We start from the raw sequence: 21457 nt of genomic DNA, 5'->3' as shown, positions 1-21457 counted from the left end.
ATGCCAAACTTCACTCCACTCTTTACTCCTTTCTTTCCCTTGTTAACAGAAATCCTTAACGGAATGTATTTATACTCTGTGCTTTAATTAGTGTTGTTTGGTTCTCTCTGGGATTGCTGCTGCACTGTTCATGTAGATATCGTCTCAATCACTAAATTCTCTTATAAACGTTCACATGTTAAAGAATACGTGCATACTTTCCTTCTTTTTGCCCATGCTCCTCGTGGGTGGAGCCTGCTGTGTCCCTCCCACAGCTCTGCTGTCTGTACAGGCAGCACAGTGGTAATATCTGGGTTCGTAAAGGAGTTTGGTGCACACAAATTGGATTTATATCCTCTGTGGCTATTGGGGAATTTTATTTAAATGAAAGTTTTTGAGCCCCGAGTTGTGCTTTAAGATTTGCAGACATTCAATGAAGACGAGGGGAACGTTTTTGGTAAGTACAACCGCAAAACGTTTCCCAGCACACTCACCAGCCAGCATGCAAAACAAAAATTTGTCGTACCGCTAAGGTAAAAAACAGGTTTTAGATACAAGTCTTCTGCAGAATATGTGACAGCCGCACCGCCTCGTCAAGGCTCCTCTGTGTAGTGCGGTCCTAACTCTAACCTATGCGAGCCTCCATCTTGGAACACTTGTAGCAAAAGTTTAAATTGGGTGCAGGTTTGCCAGGAGGCAGCCCAACCTCAAAGGCACAGTGACACACAAGGGACCCCGCACATCACAATGGCAGCTGAGACCTCCAGTGTGTCACTGCACCAAATCAGACAAGCAAAATAAATGGCAAACACACTCATCAACTCATAACCAGCTTTCAAGCAAGGTGCACATGGAAGGGCTTTATACAGTACAACAGCAAAAAGTTTCACAGCACACTCACCAGCCAGCATGCAAAAAACACCTGTCTAGCCGATTTTGGAAAGCTCTCCTATGTTCTGGCTAGTAGCTCAGGACTTGAAATTTTGAGCCCTGTTATAGGATATATGGGTAACACCAGTCTTTTGATCTGAGAACAGGTGCACTTAAGGGTGAGTAAGTTTGTTTGGATTTGTAATTGGTTTAGACGCTCACTTTCCAGGACTAGTCGGCTAGTTCGGCATAGGTCAGGCTGATGGCTGGCTGCATTGTGTCACTCAGCATCCTGCCTATTCCATCTGTTGTCATCGCACTTCACAGATAGACCAGAGGTGCTGTCACCCGACAGGTGACAGAAAAATCCAACGATAACAGACGGTCCTTTATTTGGTGATAAGCTCATCATTTATGATTTTTGGATTGCTCTGTATATATATATAAAAAAAAAAAATGCTTAAGCAAAAGTTGAAGAAAGAGTAAAAAGATAACTTGGCAACAAGTCAGATGTTGTCATTCCCTAACCTGCAATTAAAAAAAGACAGCTGGAAGTCATTTGTGCAAGATCTATTGTAGAGACCAGCACTGGGGGAGAATCTAGAGATTAGCCCTGTGGCCTTGCTTCTCTTGGCTCCTGGATTTAGTTCTCTTAAAAGCAAAGTCCACTTTTTATAAAAAAAATAAAATAATGCACACTTAAACAGAAGTTAATATATGTACCATAAAAGAAAAAAAATCGCTTTTTTTTTTTTGCATTGGAGCCAGTAAAGCATTGCAAGCGTGATCAGTGGATTGTAGTTTCAGTGCTCTGTCTCCTGCAGATTCTCCTTCCTGTCCATGTCCGTACCTCAGAACCGACGTTCAGTAACGGTTGGAGGAATGAATGAACTTTAAGTATGGTGATGTCGCCAAACTTGTATTCCACTGAGAACTACAAGTGCCCCAAAACGCAATACAATACCCTTTTGTTAGTAAAATATAAAAAAAAGAGTTTACAACGAGTAAATGCTGTATTTGCTGGCGTATAAGACTACTTTTTATACTTAAAAACATCCCCCCGAAAATCGGGAGTGGTCTTATACGCCGGGTATACAATGTATTCCTTTAGTTCGTTTAGGCCAAGCTGGGCCAAAACGAACATCCCTAATCTGTCAGCCCGCTGGATGTTCGGTAATAGTGTATGTACGGTAGCTTCGGATAGATACAGTAACTGAGCCAAACACGGCGAGCGATGTACACCACCTCTGCCAATCCAAGCAAGCTTTGTATTCATTAATAGAATACATTGCTCGCTATGATTGGCTCAGCGCGGTATACTGTATGTAGCTGAAGCTACCGTACATACAGTATTACCGCACATCCATCCATGATGTTTTTAAATGGTGTTGCCTCGGAAGTGGGGTAGTCTTATATGACGAGTATAGCACGAAACCTATGTTTTAAGTGGAAAGTTAGGGGGTCGTCTTATACACCCAGTCACCTTATACGCCGGCAAATACGGTAGATGCCCAACATGCCTAGGTTAAAAATTGCGTGCACACTTTAAAAGTCCCTACAGATGAGTATGGCGTTGAGGTTTGCTGTGAAAATTCTACAGACTGCATTTTTTTTAATACAGCTTCATTTATTTTTGTGTAACTGTGTTAGGGACATTCGATTGAAAGCCATGTAAATAGTTCATTGTTATGTTAGACATGTTGGTGCTGAATCGATGAGTGAAATAAATGTTACCTTTTTGCAGGCCGCTGTGCCTTCTTGCATCCATGGCGTGTTGTTCCTCACCGAGAAGGATCTCAACGTATCACTGGAGAGGCCACAAGGAGTCCAGGTAAGGAAGATTCATGTCTGGTTATGGCAGGGCTGAGCAACTACGGCCCTCCAGCTGTGCTTTAACTACAAATCCCAATATGCCGCTGCCTCTGGGAGTCATGCCTGGAGCTGTCAGTCTTGCAATGCCTCATGGAACATGTAGCTCCACAACAACTGGAGGGCTGGAGTTGCCCACCTCTGGCCTTTGTGACTTTCTTTCAGTCCTATAGTTTGGGTTCAATTTACTGACCGATAATAAGTTTAGGGGTCATCTCCCCTCAATTCATATTTTTAATTCTAGTTCCAAGCTGCATTTGCAGGCCATGGGCTGAATACACATTTGCAATATATGAATATTCTGTAGAGTAGTCTTTCTACAGTTTGTAGAATATGTAATAGATCACAAATATACCCATGCTGGATGCTTAATACTGGAGTGGTGCTTTTTTAAATCTTTCCTCAAGAAGGACCTCCCCCAAAATGATCCTTAGTGGAGGTAAGTAGGCAGTAGGGATGCACCAATACTATTAGTATTGGTGCCGATACCGAGTATTTGAGTACTCACCCAAATGCTCCCATACTTACCCCCGATACCGGAACTTCCGGTTCAGAAGGAGAGTTCCAATCAGGAAGCCGGGTGGCGGGTAATGACTCGCAGCCTGGCTTCCTGATTTGCTGGGAAGCCGGCTCCATGCTGTTTGTCCGGCTTGAAGCTGATTGGCTGGGAAGCTGCCTTCCCAGCCAATCGGCATAGAGCCGGCCAAACCACATGAAAACTGCTTCCCAGGCAATCAGAAAGCCGGTTGGCGGGTAATGATACAGCGCCTGGCTTCCTGATTTGCCCAGGAAGCCGGCTCCATGCTTGGGGAAGCATTGGCTATCGGAACTCTGACGGCTTGAGAAGGACTAACGCACGCACTCGCACGCACACACACACACTTGGGATCAGAAAGCTGCCTACTTGCATCCACTATCTACCACCCAAAACTGAATATTCCAGCGCTCCTCACCCCTACTACTACAGACGATCGTCCAGCAGGTATATGTTCTGTATTACCGCTGATACAGATTGCCTTCCTGCGTTTATTTGTCAGCATAGCAGGCAGAAACAGGATGTCTTTAAGCATCGCAGGCTGTTCTGGAATCATTCTCTGCAAGCTAAACCCACATCTCTGTTATATTCGGCAACATAGCTCTGCGCTTTGCTTAGGTGAGCGGGGCCGCCCAGCAGTAATCTGTTAATCCCGGCATTGTGTATATAGGTGGAGATTCCCCCATGAATACACACGAGTAGAACATTTTCACAGCGAATTTCATAAGCATAATGAGCTGTGACTCTTCAGCCAGAATTGTTTGTTTTAAGGCTTTCCCGGATTGTTCTGAAATTCAATCTCTCTCCATCCATAATGTCTGACTTAATTATGACAAAGCATATGGAGTCAGGGGGAGAGAAGCGTGCCTGTGTACGGCAGCCCGTGTCCCTGGAGCCGGGACAGAGGTCAGAATTACCATCGCTTTGATGCTGACCTTTTTTTATTTTCGGCGTCCACCCTCCACAAAAGCCCGGTGACGGCCCCTGACAGGCCGCTGCATCCACACCAGCTAATTTGAAGGATTTAAAAACAAAAAAATAGATCTACCTCTCGGCTCATTAGGCAGAATAACACAGAACAATGTCGGTCGCGACCTGCGACCCCTGAAAAGTTAAGCCTTGTAACTGGTGAATAACCAACACAGTTATTTCCTGCTGGATGTTGTCATTTTACTTCAGGCTGATTTCCAAGCAGATATACAAGACACAAATGAATGCAGTTCTGTGCTCATTAATACAGTTTAAATATGTTTTTTTTCAGATGCAAGCAGTGTAAGTATTTTAATTTGGTATCCGCTTCTTGCAGAGCTAAGACTTGGAGAGGGAGGTGGGGCACAAGGGGCCAGTGAGTTGAACTGAAGTGTAAGGAGCAGGCTGGAGGAGAGGGCATTGTGATAGAGAGATGAGCTCATCACTCTACCCTATTCTCCTTTCACTGTCCAGTAAAAGGGTAGGGAAGATCCAAGACCTGTAAGTGCTATAGAACTGCAGCATGGCCAAATCAGGCCCACTGCTCTGCTAGAAAGGGCTGTGCAGCAGAGCTATTTAAATATCAGGACTGGATGAACGGAAATACAAAAACATTGACAGGGAAAATGCGTCATGCGTATGTATTTCATCTATTTAGCCAAACTCCGGCCCTCCAGCTGTGGTGAAACGACAAATCCCATGATGTATCTCTCTCCGGGAGTCATGTCTGTGGCTGTGACAATCTTGCAATGCCTCATGGGATTTGTAGTTCCACCACAGCTGGAGAGCCGGAGTTTGGCTATACCTGCTCTATTTTTACACCAGTTTGCCTGTAGCTTTAGAAATCCCGGCATAATGCGCTGTGTTTAGTGTGAATGGATCCAAGCATTCACATTTTTATGAGGTGCTTTTGGAACTGCTGATCAAGTTCCTTTTTTTTTTTCCCCATCTAGTTTGATATCCTCACAACAACGAAGGCTTTGCACAAGCACATCGAGGCCTCACATCTCCCACCAAACTTTCACGGAACCTTTCCCTATTGTCACCTGGACTGGGTGTCCTTCCGAACGGTACGTAGCAAGCTCTGTCCCTCTTCTATCAGTTATTTGAGGTTTTCTCCCCAGTATGTTATATGTGAGAGAATAAATATGTGGAAAATAAGCCTTAGGCTGGGTACACACCTAGGCGTGTTGAATATGCGCGGTTCGTGTCGCGCGTTTTTACCGCGATTCGCCGTATTTCCGTGGGCTACTTGGCTGTATCCCAATGGAAACGCGAGACCAAAACGCCTCAAAGAAGTGCATGTACTTCTTTAGGCGTAGGCCGTTTTGTATCGCGTTGGGACGGGCGGAAATACGGCAAGGTGTGAACCAGACCCATTGAATACAATGGGATTTAGATGTTTGAGCGTTTTGTAGAGCGTTCGTCGAGCGTTGAACGCGCTACAAAACGTTCAGGTGTGTACCAGGCCTTAATGACCGGCCTCTTAGATGCTGTCCCAGAGATAACAACCCCAATACATAATATGTGGAAAATAAGCTTGCCTTAGGGCTTGTTCACACACATTTTCTGGTCCAGATCTGGAGACGCGGTGCTATGCATGCAGTGTGTTTTTGATGTGTTCCAGTTAAGAAAAAAAAATTAAAAAATAAAATATATAATTAATTTTTTTGACTGGAGTGGGACTGTCAGTATGTTAGCTGCAGTGCATTTTCGTTGCGTTTTTGACGCGTTCGTGCATTTCCGGACCAGACAAAATGTGACATGCAGTATTTTTTCTGTCCGGACCGGAATGGACTACGCTCGTGAGAACTGTAGCCCATAAAGCACATAGGGATACATTGGGATGCATTTTGGGTGCATGAGCGCACGGATCTGGTCTGGACAGAATCCGGACGTCGTGTGAACAAGCCCTTAATAACCGCCCTCTTCAGATACTGTCCCAGGTTGACTGAGATAACAAACCCAAAACATATGTTAAAAATAAGCCTTAATGGCCTGCGTCTTTAGATATTATTCCAGGTTGACTGAGATTTTAAAAAAACTATTCTTCCTATGAAAAATAATTGTCTTGCTATGATACCCTGATACTTGAATTTTTACTTCTTTTTGCAGAAGTTGGAGTCCCTGCAGGACAGTTGTCGTGACGCCTACACTTTTCTGCAGAGTGCCATCCAGAACTTGCAGAACAGTTCCCTACCGGAGAAGGCAGAGGTGAGGCGCCTCTAGATTTTGTTGGGCTGGAAGGGTTCTCTAGTTATGAACAGTCATGTAGTTTTTCATTTTATTCTATATGGCCAAATGTTTGTGGACACGTGACCATCGTACCTGTACGAACTTGTTGGATACACCACTGGATATTAATATGGAGTTGCACCCCCATTCCGCCCCCTTTCCACCTTGTGCCTATAACAACCTCTGCTTTTCTGGAAAGACATTCCATAAGATTTTTGAGTGTGTCTCTGGGAATTAATGGCCATTATGTCTGTATTCCATTAGGGAAGTTTCCCTTCACTTCCTGTCTGATAGCCACGGCAGGAAGTGAGAGTAAATCCCTCCAAAAAGGGGCAAATCCCTGGTGGTCATCAGAACTAGCGTTCCCATTTATTCCTGTTCTGGTGGCAACCCAAAATTTTGAATTTTCATTCACTCTTTGTAATAACGGTGACCAGGACACATGGAGATGGTCAGTGTCCCTGATTGGGACGTGGACAGCAATAAAAACCTGACAGATGTTCTAGTTCCTCTCCATTTTATCCCCCAAAAAAGTTGGCTGCACTTTAAGCTTGTTACCTTTTTAGACTGTCCAGAGGTGGCCAAAGAGAAAGATGCAGAAAATAGAAATGTTTCCAAACCGCTTTCCCTTTCAGCATAAAATGAATTGCAATCTTGCACTCAGATTATTATTATTATTATTAGTATTATACAGGATTTATATAGCGCCAACAGTTTGCGCAGCGCTTTACAATATAAGGAGGACATTACAATCACAATACAATTCAAGACAAGATGGTAAGGAGGGCCCTGCCCCCGAGGGCTTACAATCTAAAAGAGAGGGGCCAGTGATACATGAGGAGGTAGATGAAGTATTTTTAAGCCACTGGCTGTACATTTCCATGTGTCCGAAATAATTTCACTCACTTTATTTCTGGGCTCCATTGGCTTTAAAAAAATAAAACTAATAACGTAGTGGGATTCCTCCTTCTGCTTGCCATTTGAATGTATGAGCCGATGAACTTTCTGCAGTGTCTCAATGAAAACATTGGTAAACACATGACTCATTTGGGCTTCCAACAGGTCTTGCCCTGCGGTGTTCCAGCCTTCCCCTAAGTACCAATTTTATAATAGTAAAATGTGCAATATGCAAGCAACAGCACATTTTGACCACTTCTTTGCCCTCATAATTACACGGAGGAGATACAGTTTAAAACTCTACTTATAATTATTTAAGAGCAGTCTTTCTGCTCTATCAGTGTTCTTGTCCGGGGTCGCTGACTAGGGAGGTAAGACTGGTCTCGATGCCTGTAAGTTTTTGTTACAGGAGGGGAAATAACGGACCTCTGTGTTATTTGTGGCTTCACTGAGGTTCAATGTTCAATATTAATAGCCAAGTGGTATTTGGATTAAAGCGACACTAAACTCCGGAGTTAAGACCTGTAAGTGTTACTTATCTGCAGCTGAGAATAATGATGTCTCCTGCCCTGCTAGACATGGCTGTGCTGTGCGGCAGAGCTTTGTACTTCTCAGTACTAGATTGTCAAAAATATGAATGCTTTGGCAGGTAAAATCTTACTCCTGTATGTATTTCATCTGTGAGTTGCTCAGTTAGGTTTTCCTGGTTTGATGATTGCTGCATCAAGACATCATATTCACTGTAACAATCAGTGCCTACTGTATATTGGCAGTACACATGGACTGCTTATTGGTGCCAAAACTTCATCTGCTAGAACCTGAAAATGAACATCCTGTCTAGGAAATCTTCATAGACTTTTACAGGCCTGACATTTAATATTCACAGAGCGAAGGACACATTAGTCGGAGAGTGTACAGGTACGGACCCTTGTAAAGTCAGTTTCCAAACCTGCATACAGAAATTCCTGGCATGACAATCTACAGCTAAAGTATAATTCTTAAAACAAAAAAGCTTCTTCTATTATTAAAAAAATGTCTTTGAGCCCTAATCAGGTGACTGGATGGAGATGATTTGGAATTTAACATGGCATCAGGTCTCTTGACAATTTTCGCCCTTTATGTGGCAGGAGGCCTGTCTTCAGCTGACGAGGTGCGGACAGTTAATGCGAGCGGTCCTTGAGGACGCGAGGCTGGTGAAACTGCAAACTGAAGGGGGCGCTGTGCTGGCCAGGCTGAGGAAGGAGGAGACCTGTGTGATGCTGACAGACGATTACAGGTAAAATTCTGCATGCGATAATACAACAACTACGTATGTCAATTGCTAACATCTTTTCTCATTACTCGCCATAACGTTTTGGCTGAAGTTAATGGATATGATTAGCTTTAGGACAATTCTGTTGGCCTTTCCGGAATGGGGGGCATTTTCACCTTCGTCTAATACTGATTATATTGGCTGATGACCCTGAGTGTAGATTCTCCACCAGTCACACATCGATCAGAGCGATGATACATGGTGGGCATTGTATAACAACCTGTTCACAGTTCAGATTAGTCTGGTGTCACTTATCTTCCGCGCTCCAGTGCAGCAAGGCTCCCTCTCTCTCAGTGGTGCTTCTGAGTTTCTCTTGCAGCGTTCAGGTCAAAGACGTCATAGGCATTTGGATTGACTTCCCATGTACCAACCTTGCTGCCTGTTTGGGTCTGCTTGTCTGCTCTGACCTCTGACCCGTACTCTGGTTCTTGATCTCTTCCTTGTTCCAGTTTCCTCCTGTGAGGTCCGCAGTCCCGCTGCCTGGTCAGGTCCACTGTTCACCCAGTACACTCCTGCGCTGGCGCCTGCAGTCTCGCTGCTTGGACCGGTTTCACCATTCATCCATTAGGCTAATGTGGTGAGATTCGCAGTCCCACTGCCTTGTGCGGTCTTCTGCTTCCTCTAGTACCCTCCGGTTCCGTGTTCCAGCCTGCTCCAGAGTCTTAATTCCCTCTTCCTGTCTATGTCGCTGTCACTAGAACCTCCCCAGCATTTACCTCTTCAAGTTCGGGTTAGTCTATGGTAAACCTAGGGGTTGCATCCTGGGGTCAGCACACAGCAAAGTCCAAAGCTCTGTGAGATTTTATATAAAATAATTCATTATATATTTTCTAATTTTGTATTTTTTTCCAAGTTCTGACCAACATAAATACACAAGAAAATATGTACAAACCCACTATACATTCCCTTAAATCTTTTTCATGGGAGATGGCCTTTAAATCCGCCAACAGCAGATACTTTTATCTGGAACTCAAAGTGTTAAAGTGAGGAGAGGAATGGCAGCAGTCGATAAAGAAGGTGTCGGAGGAAACGAGGGGTTATCCGTCAGTAAAGCCCTGGCTCGAGTAGCATTTTTCCAGCCGCTCTCCCCTAGGATCCCCTCCCTGAGTCTGGAATCTGACTGAAGCCGCTGGAGCTGTGAAATGTTTCTCCTCCATCGCTCTGTTATCTGAGTCGGGCAGCCGCAGCAGCCAGCCGGGACTGACCCATGACTCCACAGTCCAAGAGTCCCTTTGTAGATGTGTGTAGAATCCGCCACCTGTCAGGACAGCCACTGAAATAGGATCTGTTGTCACGCTGTGATATTCAAATTATAATGACAATCGGAATAAACTGGGCAGGATGCATGATAATGCAACCACATGGTTCGGTGCTGCAGCTATAAACAAGTAAATATGTTTCCCTTCATTTCGGCCAAAAAAATGTTCCTCATCAAGTAGCGACATTTGTAAAACAAACCAGAAGACGTGTCAACTAAACTCCACTGCTGTAGATTTTAATTTTATGTGAACAGCTTACAATACAATTATTGCACATGTCATGCATTTGGGGCTTCTGTCAAAGAACATCTATAGTGAAAAATGTCTACTGGTAACTGTATGGGGATAATACCTGTAATGATATGTGATGTTATTAGCCCTGTAAGCTCATCTCTGTGAACTACAGAAAACTTGGCCCATGTGTTATGAAGACACGGATGTGTTCTGTAGTCCCAACACCATTCCTGTCCAAGGATGATAATGCTGCTCCGCCATAGATACAGTACAGTGAGTGTACAGGAAGTGTCCACACTGAAGGACTGGCATTCTATTACATGATTGTTCTGCGGGCTGAAGTATTATTAAACCTTTGGGTTTTTAAAAATATATCTACGGCTGGCAAGCAGTAGATATATGCAAAACGTTTTTTTTTAGAAAGTTACCAAATAGTTAAACTTACCTGTGTCTCCGGCACTCGCTCCCGTTTGAGGATTCTCGAGCGGCCTTGAAGGATCATGGGGCGGGCGCATGCGCAGTAGAGATCTGCGGCCAGGAGAAGAGGGACACGGTAAGTCAGTGCAAGCAGCCCGGCAGCGTGCACGCCGCACAGCCTCAGTGGGACATCATAGGAGAGGAGGACAGAGGAGTCAGCGCTGGATCAGAGACCGGCACCAGTGCTGGAGGGATTGCTGAAAACTACAGGAAAGAAGATGATCGGATCAAGAGGCATCATTTAAGGTAAGACCTTTTAAGCAGCATTGAGATGGGGAAATGTGACTTTAATGTCACTTGAAGGAAAAAAAGTGTTAACAGATTCCTCTATCTACGATAAACAACATGGCTGGACGAATCTCTTGCTGCAGTCCTTACATTCTGACCGTGGCTGACGCTGGCTATCGGAATACATGAACAGTGACTTCAGTTGATTGGCCTAAAATTTCCAGCCCGGCTCCTTCGATCAAAGTTGATTAATTGTCTTTGTTGAGCCGGCAGGGCCACTCACTGCAAGAAATTCACAGGAATCAGACAAAATTCTAACAACATGTGGCCAGCCTAAGCAGTACAGCCTGGTGTTAGACCAACCACAGCCTTTGGTTTCTATGAAGGAGCAGCAGCGCACAGATGAGGTCATCACACTGCTCCTGGTAGTCTGCTCATTGTGTTAGACTGGCAGCACGGTGCTGAGAGGTAAAACCCTGATTGGTTCAGATTGCTGACCTCCCTCTTCCAGTGCCAAGGATCAAGGGAAACCAGAATGATTCAGGTTCTTATGCTAGCTCCCAAATACTGACCAAGGATGGCCAATACTTGCCTGATCGGGCACCAGTCACTCTTGTCTTCAGCCTGTCTCTTTCGCCCCTTGCTGTGTTCTCAGTCTTTTTTTTCTCCCCCGTTCTGTCTGTCGTCACCTTGGTGTCTCTAGTGAGACATGCCATTGCCATGTGCTCACCGCCTGTGAACCTGCTCTTGTCCTGTAGCAGCGTGCTGTGTGATTGGACGGGGTTCAGCAGGGTGACATTAGGACACTAATGCCGCAGACGCCAGAAATGCTGAGTGTAAATGGGCTACGCTCTCCTCCCCTCTCCCAAACAGTCTCTGTCGGTGTGGAACGAGTCAAATATACAAAGCACAAATAATGAAATCCAGCGCAGAGATCCATTCCACAATTGTATTGCCATTATGACATTTGTTGTTGGAGGATTATGAATTGCAGTGTATGAAATGTATTCTTTATACTGATGATTGTTGAAATAAGACAACCTGCCGTATATTATTTGTGTGACCTCTCCGTGTCTGCGCTCAGGGAGGAGGTGGAAGTGGCTGCGGAACTGTATAATCGAGTGGATGAAGGCGTCCACATGCTGGTGAAACTGTCCAACAAGCGCATACAGCAGATGGAACTGGTCATCGAGTTTGAAGCATTTGAAGGAAGGTTTAAGGAGGTGAGGAAGGCTGGAATTTGTCCTGGAACAATGGAGTGTGTGAATCCAGCCAACTATGATGTTAAAAAATTCACGATTTAAAGGCAAAGTATCGGATATTTTTAGTTGGGGCATGCTTTGAATTATTATTGTTGTGTTCGCATTAAAGAGGACCTGTCGCTTTGCCCATTCAGGGCAAAGCGCCATTTTGTTTTAAAGAAGAACCTCCTAGTTGCTAACACTTAAAGTGACACTAAACTTAAGAGTTAAATCTTAGGAATACACTCAGGTACCTTTTAACTATTAACAATACCGGACCTTATTTATGTATCACTCGGCTGTAGATCCTCAAATCATCTCTGAATTGGTGCTGACACTGTCCTTCCTTCTGGAGGGGGCTACTTGTGTTCCCCATGGTCACTTTTGTGTGTTGTAGCCCTCATTCACACGAGAAACGGGCGGCACGTACACATCCGTGCTGCGTGCATGGCCGTATCGGGCCAGTCCCGGGAAGGACAGGTGCTGCGTGTGATTACACGCAGCAGCCTGTCCTTCTCTATGGGAGTACACGGCCGTACGCTGACCTGCACGTCCGTGCGGATGTCCCTGCTCGGATGCCGACAGGATGTAATCACACACAGCACCTGTCCTTCCCAGGAGCGACCCGATGCGGCCGTGCACGCAGTACGGGCCTCCTGTTTCACGTGTGAATGAGGGCTTAAAAGTAGTCACCCCTTCAAGCTCACTCCTGTGATGGACTACAATTGGCCCTCTTGACTTGAGAAAGGGGTTCATATTCCCTGAAACATCATCTTTCCACCTCCATCTACATTGGGTGTCCACTTTATAATTTGTGTTTCCTTTTTCGCTTGAAGTATTGCTGTCTGTATCAATGTCTCCACATTGTCTTTTTTTTTGGCTGAACATGCTCTTTAAATGCCCATTTTAAGAGTCAAAGTAACAATTCCACACCTGATATTTAAAGTAGTCCATCCATATTGTGATCTCTGTGTATTCACTACTCCAAATCACAGAGTTGTCTTTTGTTAATGGCATGTTCTTTGGCATTCCATCTCTTGTAGGTTAGTGGCTGGATAGAGCACGTTGGCGAGCGGGTTCTTGGTGAATGCAGTATTTTAGAAGATTCTCTGGAGGTCCTCGTTCAAACACAGAGACACTTCCAGGAGTTTGATGGCGTGGCATGTGTAAGTGACGCGGGTCGTGCCCAATAGTTGTCAGATATTGCTTAAATGACAGTCACATACTGTGCACATAAATATGGCTCGTTTATCATAGATGCAGAAAGTACAGTCTTTGTTGCCCACAGCAGCCAGTTTGATCTTGGGAAAGGAAAGAGTTGGATTGGTTGATAGAACAGCACAGACAGTTTGCACATGTTGACAAATGAAAGCCATCCTATTGTATCATTGCCTGTCTCTCTTCTAGGAGTACTGCAGACGCGGTCAGGAGATGCTGCAGTCAATGGAAAAGTGGCAGAGTCTTTGCTCTCAGGAGATGTACAAGTACATGGTGAAGTTACAGTCATGTAAAGAAATGTTAACAAAGTTCTCGAGGAGGTTGGAGGAATCCCGTATTCGGCTGGAGAAGGCCGTCAGACTCTATCAGTTCTTCGACAAGGTCAGTGAGGGACTTAACCGGCAGTAATAAACCAACAAACAACATTCCAAACTCCATCAAATCTCAGGCTGCAAGAAAATAAGATTCTTGTACAGGTGGTAAAATAATTTTCTCTGAGTCCATTCAGGGATAAGGGTAAGTCTTTCACATTTGGGTTATACTGCCACCTACAGGAGGAGTGGCCACCAACAAAACATGAAGGACTTCCTGTGTCTCTCAATGGGCTTCAAGGGATTTTACCGTGCATACAAAATTCCTGTTTTGGGTAACTATCAAGTTTAAGTGAAGTCACTATGTCCCATCTCACGTCTTTTATAAAAGGGTTTTCAATGCAGAAACAGACTCTGAGAAGGAAATGTGTGTGTCTGAGCAAACAAAAAAATCAGTACAAATCCATTGAGCTCTGCCCTTGCTGCCGTGAGCTCTGCCCTTGCTGCCGTGAGCTCTGCCCTTGCTGCCGTGAGCTCTGCCCTTGCTGCCGTGAGCTTTGCCGCCCTGGGCCTTGCCCTTGCTGCCGTGAGCTCTGCCCTTGCTGCCGTGAGCTCTGCCCTTGCTGCGGTGAGCTCCGCTCTTGCTGCGGTGAGCTCCGCTCTTGCTGTGGTGAGCTCCGCTCTTGCTGTGGTGAGCTCCGCTCTTGCTGTGGTGAGCTCTGCCCTTGCTGTGGTGAGCTCCGCTCTTGCTGTGGTGAGCTCTGCCCTTGCTGTGGTGAGCTCTGCCCTTGCTGTGGTGAGCTCTGCCCTTGCTGTGGTGAGCTCTGCCCTTGCTGTGGTGAGCTCCGCTCTTGCTGTGGTGAGCTCCGCTCTTGCTGTGGTGAGCTCCGCTCTTGCTGTGGTGAGCTCTGCCCTTGCTGTAGTGAGCTCTGCCCTTGCTGTAGTGAGTTGTCAGCACAGTATCTCTGCTACACAAAAATCCCTAGCAGTAGTGCCCTGACCAGTTCTCTTCAGCTGGTCTACACAACACATACCCATCTCCTAAACATAAGGGGAGGTGTTTGTAGTCCAGCAGAAAATAATTGGCCAAGGCTGACAACACTTCTAGAGACTTTAGTGCCACAGAGGCAGCGTGTTGTCAGTTTACTATAGGAAGCAAATGAGGTCACTATATTTCTGGCAGATCAACCGTTATGTTTCAGTACTTGCAACATATTTAGGTTTCTGTATTTTTTAATTTTCTCTAGACATATGTTTGGAAGTATTGAATGATATTTTTTACATGTTTCGGATATTGCTCAGCTTCCACCCCTGGGAGGTAACAGCACTGTGTATATAAGGAAAGTATTGGGTAATAATTCATATATGGACCAGACTTGCAGGGCTGTAAAGCCAACCTTTCTCAACCAGGGTTCCTCCAGAGGTTCCTCCTTGAGCAGTGAGCAACGGTGGATTGATTTTCACAGACATCCAATCTAAGGTGACTTTACCGGGTATTCGTACTCCCCCAAATGTTCCAAAACTTACCCCCCGATGCCGGAACTTTCGGTCAGAGGGAAATTTCTTCTGACTCGCAGTGCCGTGAGGGAACATGGAGCCGGTTTCCCGGTCAATCGGCATTGAATGGCCAAACAGCATGCCGCCGGCTTCCCGGCCAATCAGGAAGCCGGGTAACCCACCTCCCGGCTTCCTGATTGGCCAGGAAGCCGGCTCAATGCTGATTGGCTGGGATGCTGGCTTCCCAATCAGCATTGAGCCGGCCAAACAGCACGGAGTCGGCTTATCGGGCAATCGAGAAGCCTGATTGCCCTTGAAGCCGGCTCCATGCTACCTGAAGTACCGGTATCAATACTTGGTATTGGCGAGGACTCGTACTCAATACCGAAAAACCGGTATCGGTGCATCCGTACTAACCACAAATCTATAAGGGCACTTCTTCAATACAGATGACCTACACTGACCACTAGTTTAGGGGATACAGCAGATTTCTTTTTCTGGCCATTATTTTTTTTTGTATCCTTTCACGATTATTGCTGAAATGAATAGTGTTATCTAATGCTGGGGAGTGTTGTAAATGATCCAACCCGGGTTATCACATACTCCAAGTATACAACATTCTTTATGCTTTTGAACTTTCTTCAACGTCTTGATGATGCAAACGTGCCATAGTTGTAGATGACATTTTAACAACATGGGTTCCCTGAGATTGTACTCGGCTGTAGAGGTGAAAAAGCCCAAAAACCAAGGAGTAGGATGGAATGTTCTCTCGAATGAACGAAATTCTAACGGTGGACGTGGTTTTCTTTCAGGAAACTCCATTAATTCCAAAATGTAATGCTGAAACCAAACAACATTTCAAACAACATTTGTGAAGTCTCTGGTGGCATTATCGAATGTTCTGATGAGATTTTTTTTTTTGGTATGAATCTTCATAAGAAGGTCTACTATGGTCAGATGCTGAGGTCATAACAAGCGTCCAAAGCTGCGTTGCTACAATGTATGGGATGAATGAACACCTAATGAGTTGTTCTACCTTTTGGCAAGAGGGGTTTATGGCACTTCATAGATTTGGTTATTTTATATTTTATTGTTCTACCCCATTCGTACTTTTATTAGAACAAGAACCCGAATTTTCATTTGCATTGCACATCCTCAGCTCTGTGTACCAGGCTGACATTGCAGAGCTCAGCCAACGGAAAGCAAATTAGCTGATTTGGTTATTAACCGTCATTCTAGCTGCAGCAACCAGGCCAGTAAAGGTGAGATGGTAAAGCACCGGTACTGACCGAAATGTGTGGGCTGCTATCACTAATCTCTGCTGGCCCAGTGTCAGACCCAGATGTATGCTTTATAAGAGGTTGACTTCACTGGCTGCTTACGTGTTCAAAGTCAGTGACTTTAAGGCCTCATTCACACGAGAAACGGCCGGCACGTACAGCTCTGTGCTGCGTACACGGCCGTAACGGGCAGCTCCCGGGAGGACAGGGGCTGCGTGTGATTAGTACGCAACCCCTGTCCTTCTTCTCTTTGGGACTACGCGGCTGTACGCCGCCCTACGCTCACTCGCCCTGCACGTCCGTGCAGGTGTCTACACTTGTACGCTGACAGAACGAATCCTGTAATCACGCGCAGCACCTGTCCTTCCCGGGAGCTGCCCGATACGGCCGTTTACGCAGCACGGAGCTGTATGTGCCGGCCGTTTCTCGTGTGAATGAGGCCTTAAGGTACTAAAGACCGTCAGCCAGGCAGTTAGCATTGTTAAAAGGCAGCCGGAAGTTACGGGCTTGGTATTTCTATACTGTTATTACTGCCCTGTGGGGCTGCAAATCCCAGCATCCCTTCTGCAACACCTGGCTGCTTCCCTTCGAATGGCAGGACTTATTCATGAGCCTTTTGTTGGGCAGCTCAGAATGAAATGCGTTACAGATGTGCGCGGCTGAGGTTTCCTGGATGAAATGCGGCTTTTCTATAATGAATAAATGACTCCAAAAATAATGTGGTGAGGATTGGGTCCTGTGACTCATGCACAGATCGCTTTCATTTCATGTAATCCTCGCTGCCTCTTGGTTTTCTCAGCCTTTCCTCTGCCCGTCTACAGCTCGTCCCCGTTTTATCGCCTTTGATGATGGGCAGCAAATGAATTCGGCACCCAAGTCTGAGAGGGAGGCCGGGGCAAAGCACCGCACGCTGCTATTCTTCAGGCACTGTGTACCCCCTGCTGGTCACTGCTGTAACTGCAGGCTGAGAATATCACGTTCATTATCTACACCAGGGGCAGACGACCCCGGCACTACAGCTGTTGTGGAACTACAAGTCCCATGAGGCACTGCAAAATCCTGACAGCCACAGGCATGACTTCCAGACACAGAAGCATGAAGGGATTTGTAGTTTCACCACAGCTGGAGTGCCAAACTCTGATCTAAAACCATCTGACATCAGTTCTCCCCACTGCTGAGGAACTACAAGTGGCAGCATATCCTGTTAAAGAATAAATCAGTCCCTATCTGTAATAAAAACATATGCAGGTCCGGGGTTCTGACCTCACCGGCGCAGTGCTTCCCTGCGCTCTGTCTCTGTTTCATTGAGCCGCTGTTGGTCATCCTGCCGTAGAGAGGGCGGTGCAGACACAAAGAAGGGAATTTATCATAGCTGGAGCAGACCAAATCTGAGGAGCTGTGCATGGCAACCAATCAGCATCTCTCTTTCATTTTCAAATCTCAACTGAACAAACTGAAGAGAGAAGCTGATTGGTTGTCCTGGGCAACTGTTCCAGATTTAGTCTGCTCCAGTTTTGATAAATTCCCCTCGCAGTCTGTCATGGTGTCAGAGCTGCTAATTTGCATATTAGGTCCCAGAGCCTGCAAACCCAATTCACACAGCGGGACATAGAGAGCTTTTCACAGTTTCTTCATTTGAGTCTGTTATCATTTACAGCAGCGTTCTTCAAAGCTCAAATCCCAGGAGATGGAAGAACTGCCCCTGCAGAGCAAGGCTTTCAATGCTCTGTTCTTGTCTAGGAAAAGGTTAAAAACCAGTCTTTTACTTATTCTATCCCTCGCTCCTCCAGCCGCCTGTGCTCTCTTCTTCCCTCTGACGCTCTGGGTTGCGGATGGGCATCCTCACTTACAATGCTGGACTGCTGTTCTTGCGTTGTACGTGATGACGTTAAAGTGCGACCAACAGACAGCTTCGGGGGGAATAAGGTAAAAATGTCTTTTAGTGTTCCCCTAGACCAGTGGTTCTCAAACTGTGGGTCGTGACCCAAAAGTGGGTCGCAATCCACAGTTGAGGGGGTCCCCACGTGCCTTATGCTGCTCTAGGTAAGAGGCTCCTCAGCCTCCTAGCGCAGCAGTATCAGTACTCCTAGATGGCGCTGCAGCGGCCGGAGAAGATCAGAGAGAGGGGAGCAGGCAGGAGTGAGGGGAGGTGAGTGCTTGATCACCACAGTGCCCACACTGGGCACCACAGAGCCTACACTGGGCACCACAGAGGCCGCACTGGATGCCATCAGAGAGTCCCACTAGTCACCTGAGAGCCCACACAGATACTAGTATTGCTGCATCCCTACATTTTACAGTTGGGGGTCACCACAACTTGGCAAATGTTACCAAGGGGTCCCGGCCCTAGAAAGGTTGAGAACCACTGCCCTAGACAATAATGAGCATTGACCCCTTGCAGGGCAGGGGGAACCCCACTACAAGGGGGTTGTACATTTCCCCAGCGTTCAGCTTTAAGAGGGTGACAGCTGCTTCTTTGTTGGAGGCGTTTAAATAAAGAATCAGGCGAGTGATTTCAGAGACGGACCTGTCCCGGGAGGATGCCAGGAAGAGAAGAATGTTCTATCTTTTTGGCTGAGCAGAAGGAATGCGGCTGCCTTTTCTTCCCCTTCCTGAGCAGAATGAGCAGCCTGGCGTGACGAGCCTATAGCTGGAAGATACTACAAACCTAAGCTCTGTGCAGGAGGTAATGACACTTGGGAGCCAATTGCATTTTTGCATTCAAACAGGTGACAAGGAACTTTGCTGCAGAGAGGTGACTCAGCAAAGCAGTAGGTAAAAACCGGCACTCGTAAGGAGGTCCGCTCATTCGATACTTGCAAAAACACAGCAGCCAACAAACAAATGCAAACGCATTTCAGCCCCCAACCAGTTACAACCTTAACCCATTTTGGGGGCTGAAACGTGTTAGCACTGGCTGCTTTTATGCCTTTTTGCAAAGAAAGTATTGAACGGGCGGACCCCCTTACATGTGCCGGTTTTACCTATTGAGTGAAAGCTCTAGTGGAAGCTTTACCAGGCAGCGAGGTTCCAGCGGCGGTATTGGAGACAAGAGGGTAGAGCTGCTCCATGTTTCTCAGTTGTGTGAGTCAGTGAAGCACCAGGTGATGCCTCCAGGCAGCATGTGGTCAGTGATCCAAAAATGAACTTTCTTTAGGATCTGTTTTTATCTGTACCAAGAACTTTCAGTTACCAAATGGCTCGGAAAACTCAAAGTGTTGAGAATAAAATGCTGTACAGACACTCCAAAGTTTATGATCGGGTCATGTTCTGATAAACCCGATGGTATTGTAAACCGAGGAGTGTACTTGTGTACTGTATTTCCCCGGGCAGCAGCAGACGTTACACAGTGGGGATCAATGGCAAGACTGCTATTGGCTATTTCAAATTAGAATAGCCAATAGCAGGCTGGCTATTGAAACCCCGCCTACTAAGAGGAGGAGCGGACCTGAGAAAGTTCTCTCTTGGGTGCGCTCCTCTGCTCAGTGGGTGGGTTCAATAGCCAGCCTGCTATTGGCTGTTGCAATGTGGAATCTTGCTATTGATCCCAGCCGTTTACATTCACCTGTTGGCTGCGGAAGCGAGCCATCAGCTGAATGGGGAAGCGGAGCGCCTTGGGGCTGGTTGCTTGAGAGTTACCATTAGCTCTCAAGCAGCCAGAAACTACAGTTATCCGGCACCTGCCATCCCGTGGGTGCCGAATAACTTGGAGTTTACTGTACACGCCATCGTAAATGTGACGGGTCATAACCAGCAACCCGAGGAGCATCTGTATAGAAGTCTTGAATGATGTCCGCTCTCTTGCATGCTGTAGATCAATGTCCAGTACAAAGAAATATCTTCGTGTTGCATGTCGGCACGTGGCTGGATGTTGTGTCACTATAGAGCAGGCTGACCAGAAGTGCCTCTCTGTTACTTCACGTGTATAAGGAGTAGTAGGGTATTGGAACATGTTGGTGCAGAAAGTTTGGAGTTGAAGTGGAATTTATAAAGCCTGATGAAGGGATCGGGGAGGAGCTCTGGTTTGGACCAAATCCAAGCTCATTTCAATTGGGAAGGACGTTGTCAGTGCCACATTGACGGCATGTGCGGGCAGGTCACTATCTGCAAGGAGTTTGCATGTCCTCCCTGTGCTGGGTTCCCTCCGGGTACTTCGGTTTCCTCCCACACTCCACAGACATGCTGGTAGGTTATGTCTAATTGGCTCCTGTCTAAGTTGGCCCTCTACGTATGCATGTGAGATAGAGACCTTAGATTGTAAGCTCCTTGAGGGTAGGGACTGATGTGAATGTACAACTATGTAAAGTGCTGCGTAAATTGTTGGCGCATTATAACTACCTGAAATATATAAAATAGATAATGTGGCCATATAAGGTCAATGATGTCACCGCCCCTTTGTTTACATGCAGCTGATTCGGCGGGCACTGAGAAATTCCTTTTGGGATCAGATGAGCTTGGGTTCAGTGCAAACTGGAGCTAATCCAAAGAAGGGATCTAAGAATTCCCAAAGCTTACATCTTTAATAACTTAAAAGGATTCCTCCCCTCCCCTATTAGCCTCTATTAACATACACTTTAGCCCAGTTATATATTCTTTGTGATCTCTATTATAATTACTTAAATTCAGGCACCTGTGTGGTTTTGGGCCCCTAGACCGTTTGGAAATGCTCGACCAGCCTGGGAGGGACGGTGGAGATGAAAGGGCCTTTAAAGTCAGCAGGTCCTAGAAGTTCCCGGCTGCAACAAGATGCAATGTGTCCGTATTGGCTCACTTTGCACTATACATTTTGTCTAGGGGGGCACTTGGCTGCCATCGGGAATAGGTGCCGAGCACCCCAATGGCACCGTGCCCTTTATTACAGAGAGTCCCTATTCTTACAGGGAACATGTCAGTTTTCTGTAATAGTTCTATAGGCCATTGTTTGTCAATATCAGGTTCCTCAAAGGCTACTTGACTCTCACTGCTACTAAATAAAAAATCCATTTGCAATTCTAACTAAAATTGGTCATGTGACTATTAAACAACCCTCCTCCCCTTAGCCATAGT

General features: G+C 46.1%; 1 protein-coding gene across 1 annotated transcript in view; it reads left to right on the top strand.

Annotated features, from left to right (window-relative positions):
- The window catches only part of LOC108784200 (puratrophin-1-like), an 88374-nt gene that overhangs the window by 37182 nt on the left and 29735 nt on the right, over positions 1-21457 (top strand). Inside the window, exons 8-15 of the mRNA XM_018552945.1 lie at positions 531-536; positions 2594-2680; positions 5176-5292; positions 6338-6436; positions 8482-8630; positions 11949-12087; positions 13149-13271; positions 13513-13704. Coding sequence (XP_018408447.1) covers positions 531-536; positions 2594-2680; positions 5176-5292; positions 6338-6436; positions 8482-8630; positions 11949-12087; positions 13149-13271; positions 13513-13704 — 912 coding nt within the window. The remainder of the gene's footprint in view (positions 1-530; positions 537-2593; positions 2681-5175; positions 5293-6337; positions 6437-8481; positions 8631-11948; positions 12088-13148; positions 13272-13512; positions 13705-21457) is intronic.

Source organism: Nanorana parkeri, unplaced genomic scaffold (genome assembly GCF_000935625.1).
Source record: "Nanorana parkeri isolate BGI_ZX_2015 unplaced genomic scaffold, ASM93562v1 scaffold6, whole genome shotgun sequence".
Taxonomy (NCBI): Eukaryota; Metazoa; Chordata; class Amphibia; order Anura; family Dicroglossidae; genus Nanorana; species Nanorana parkeri.
Note: the sequence above shows the minus strand (reverse complement) of the source record. Positions and strands in the feature narration are given on the sequence as shown.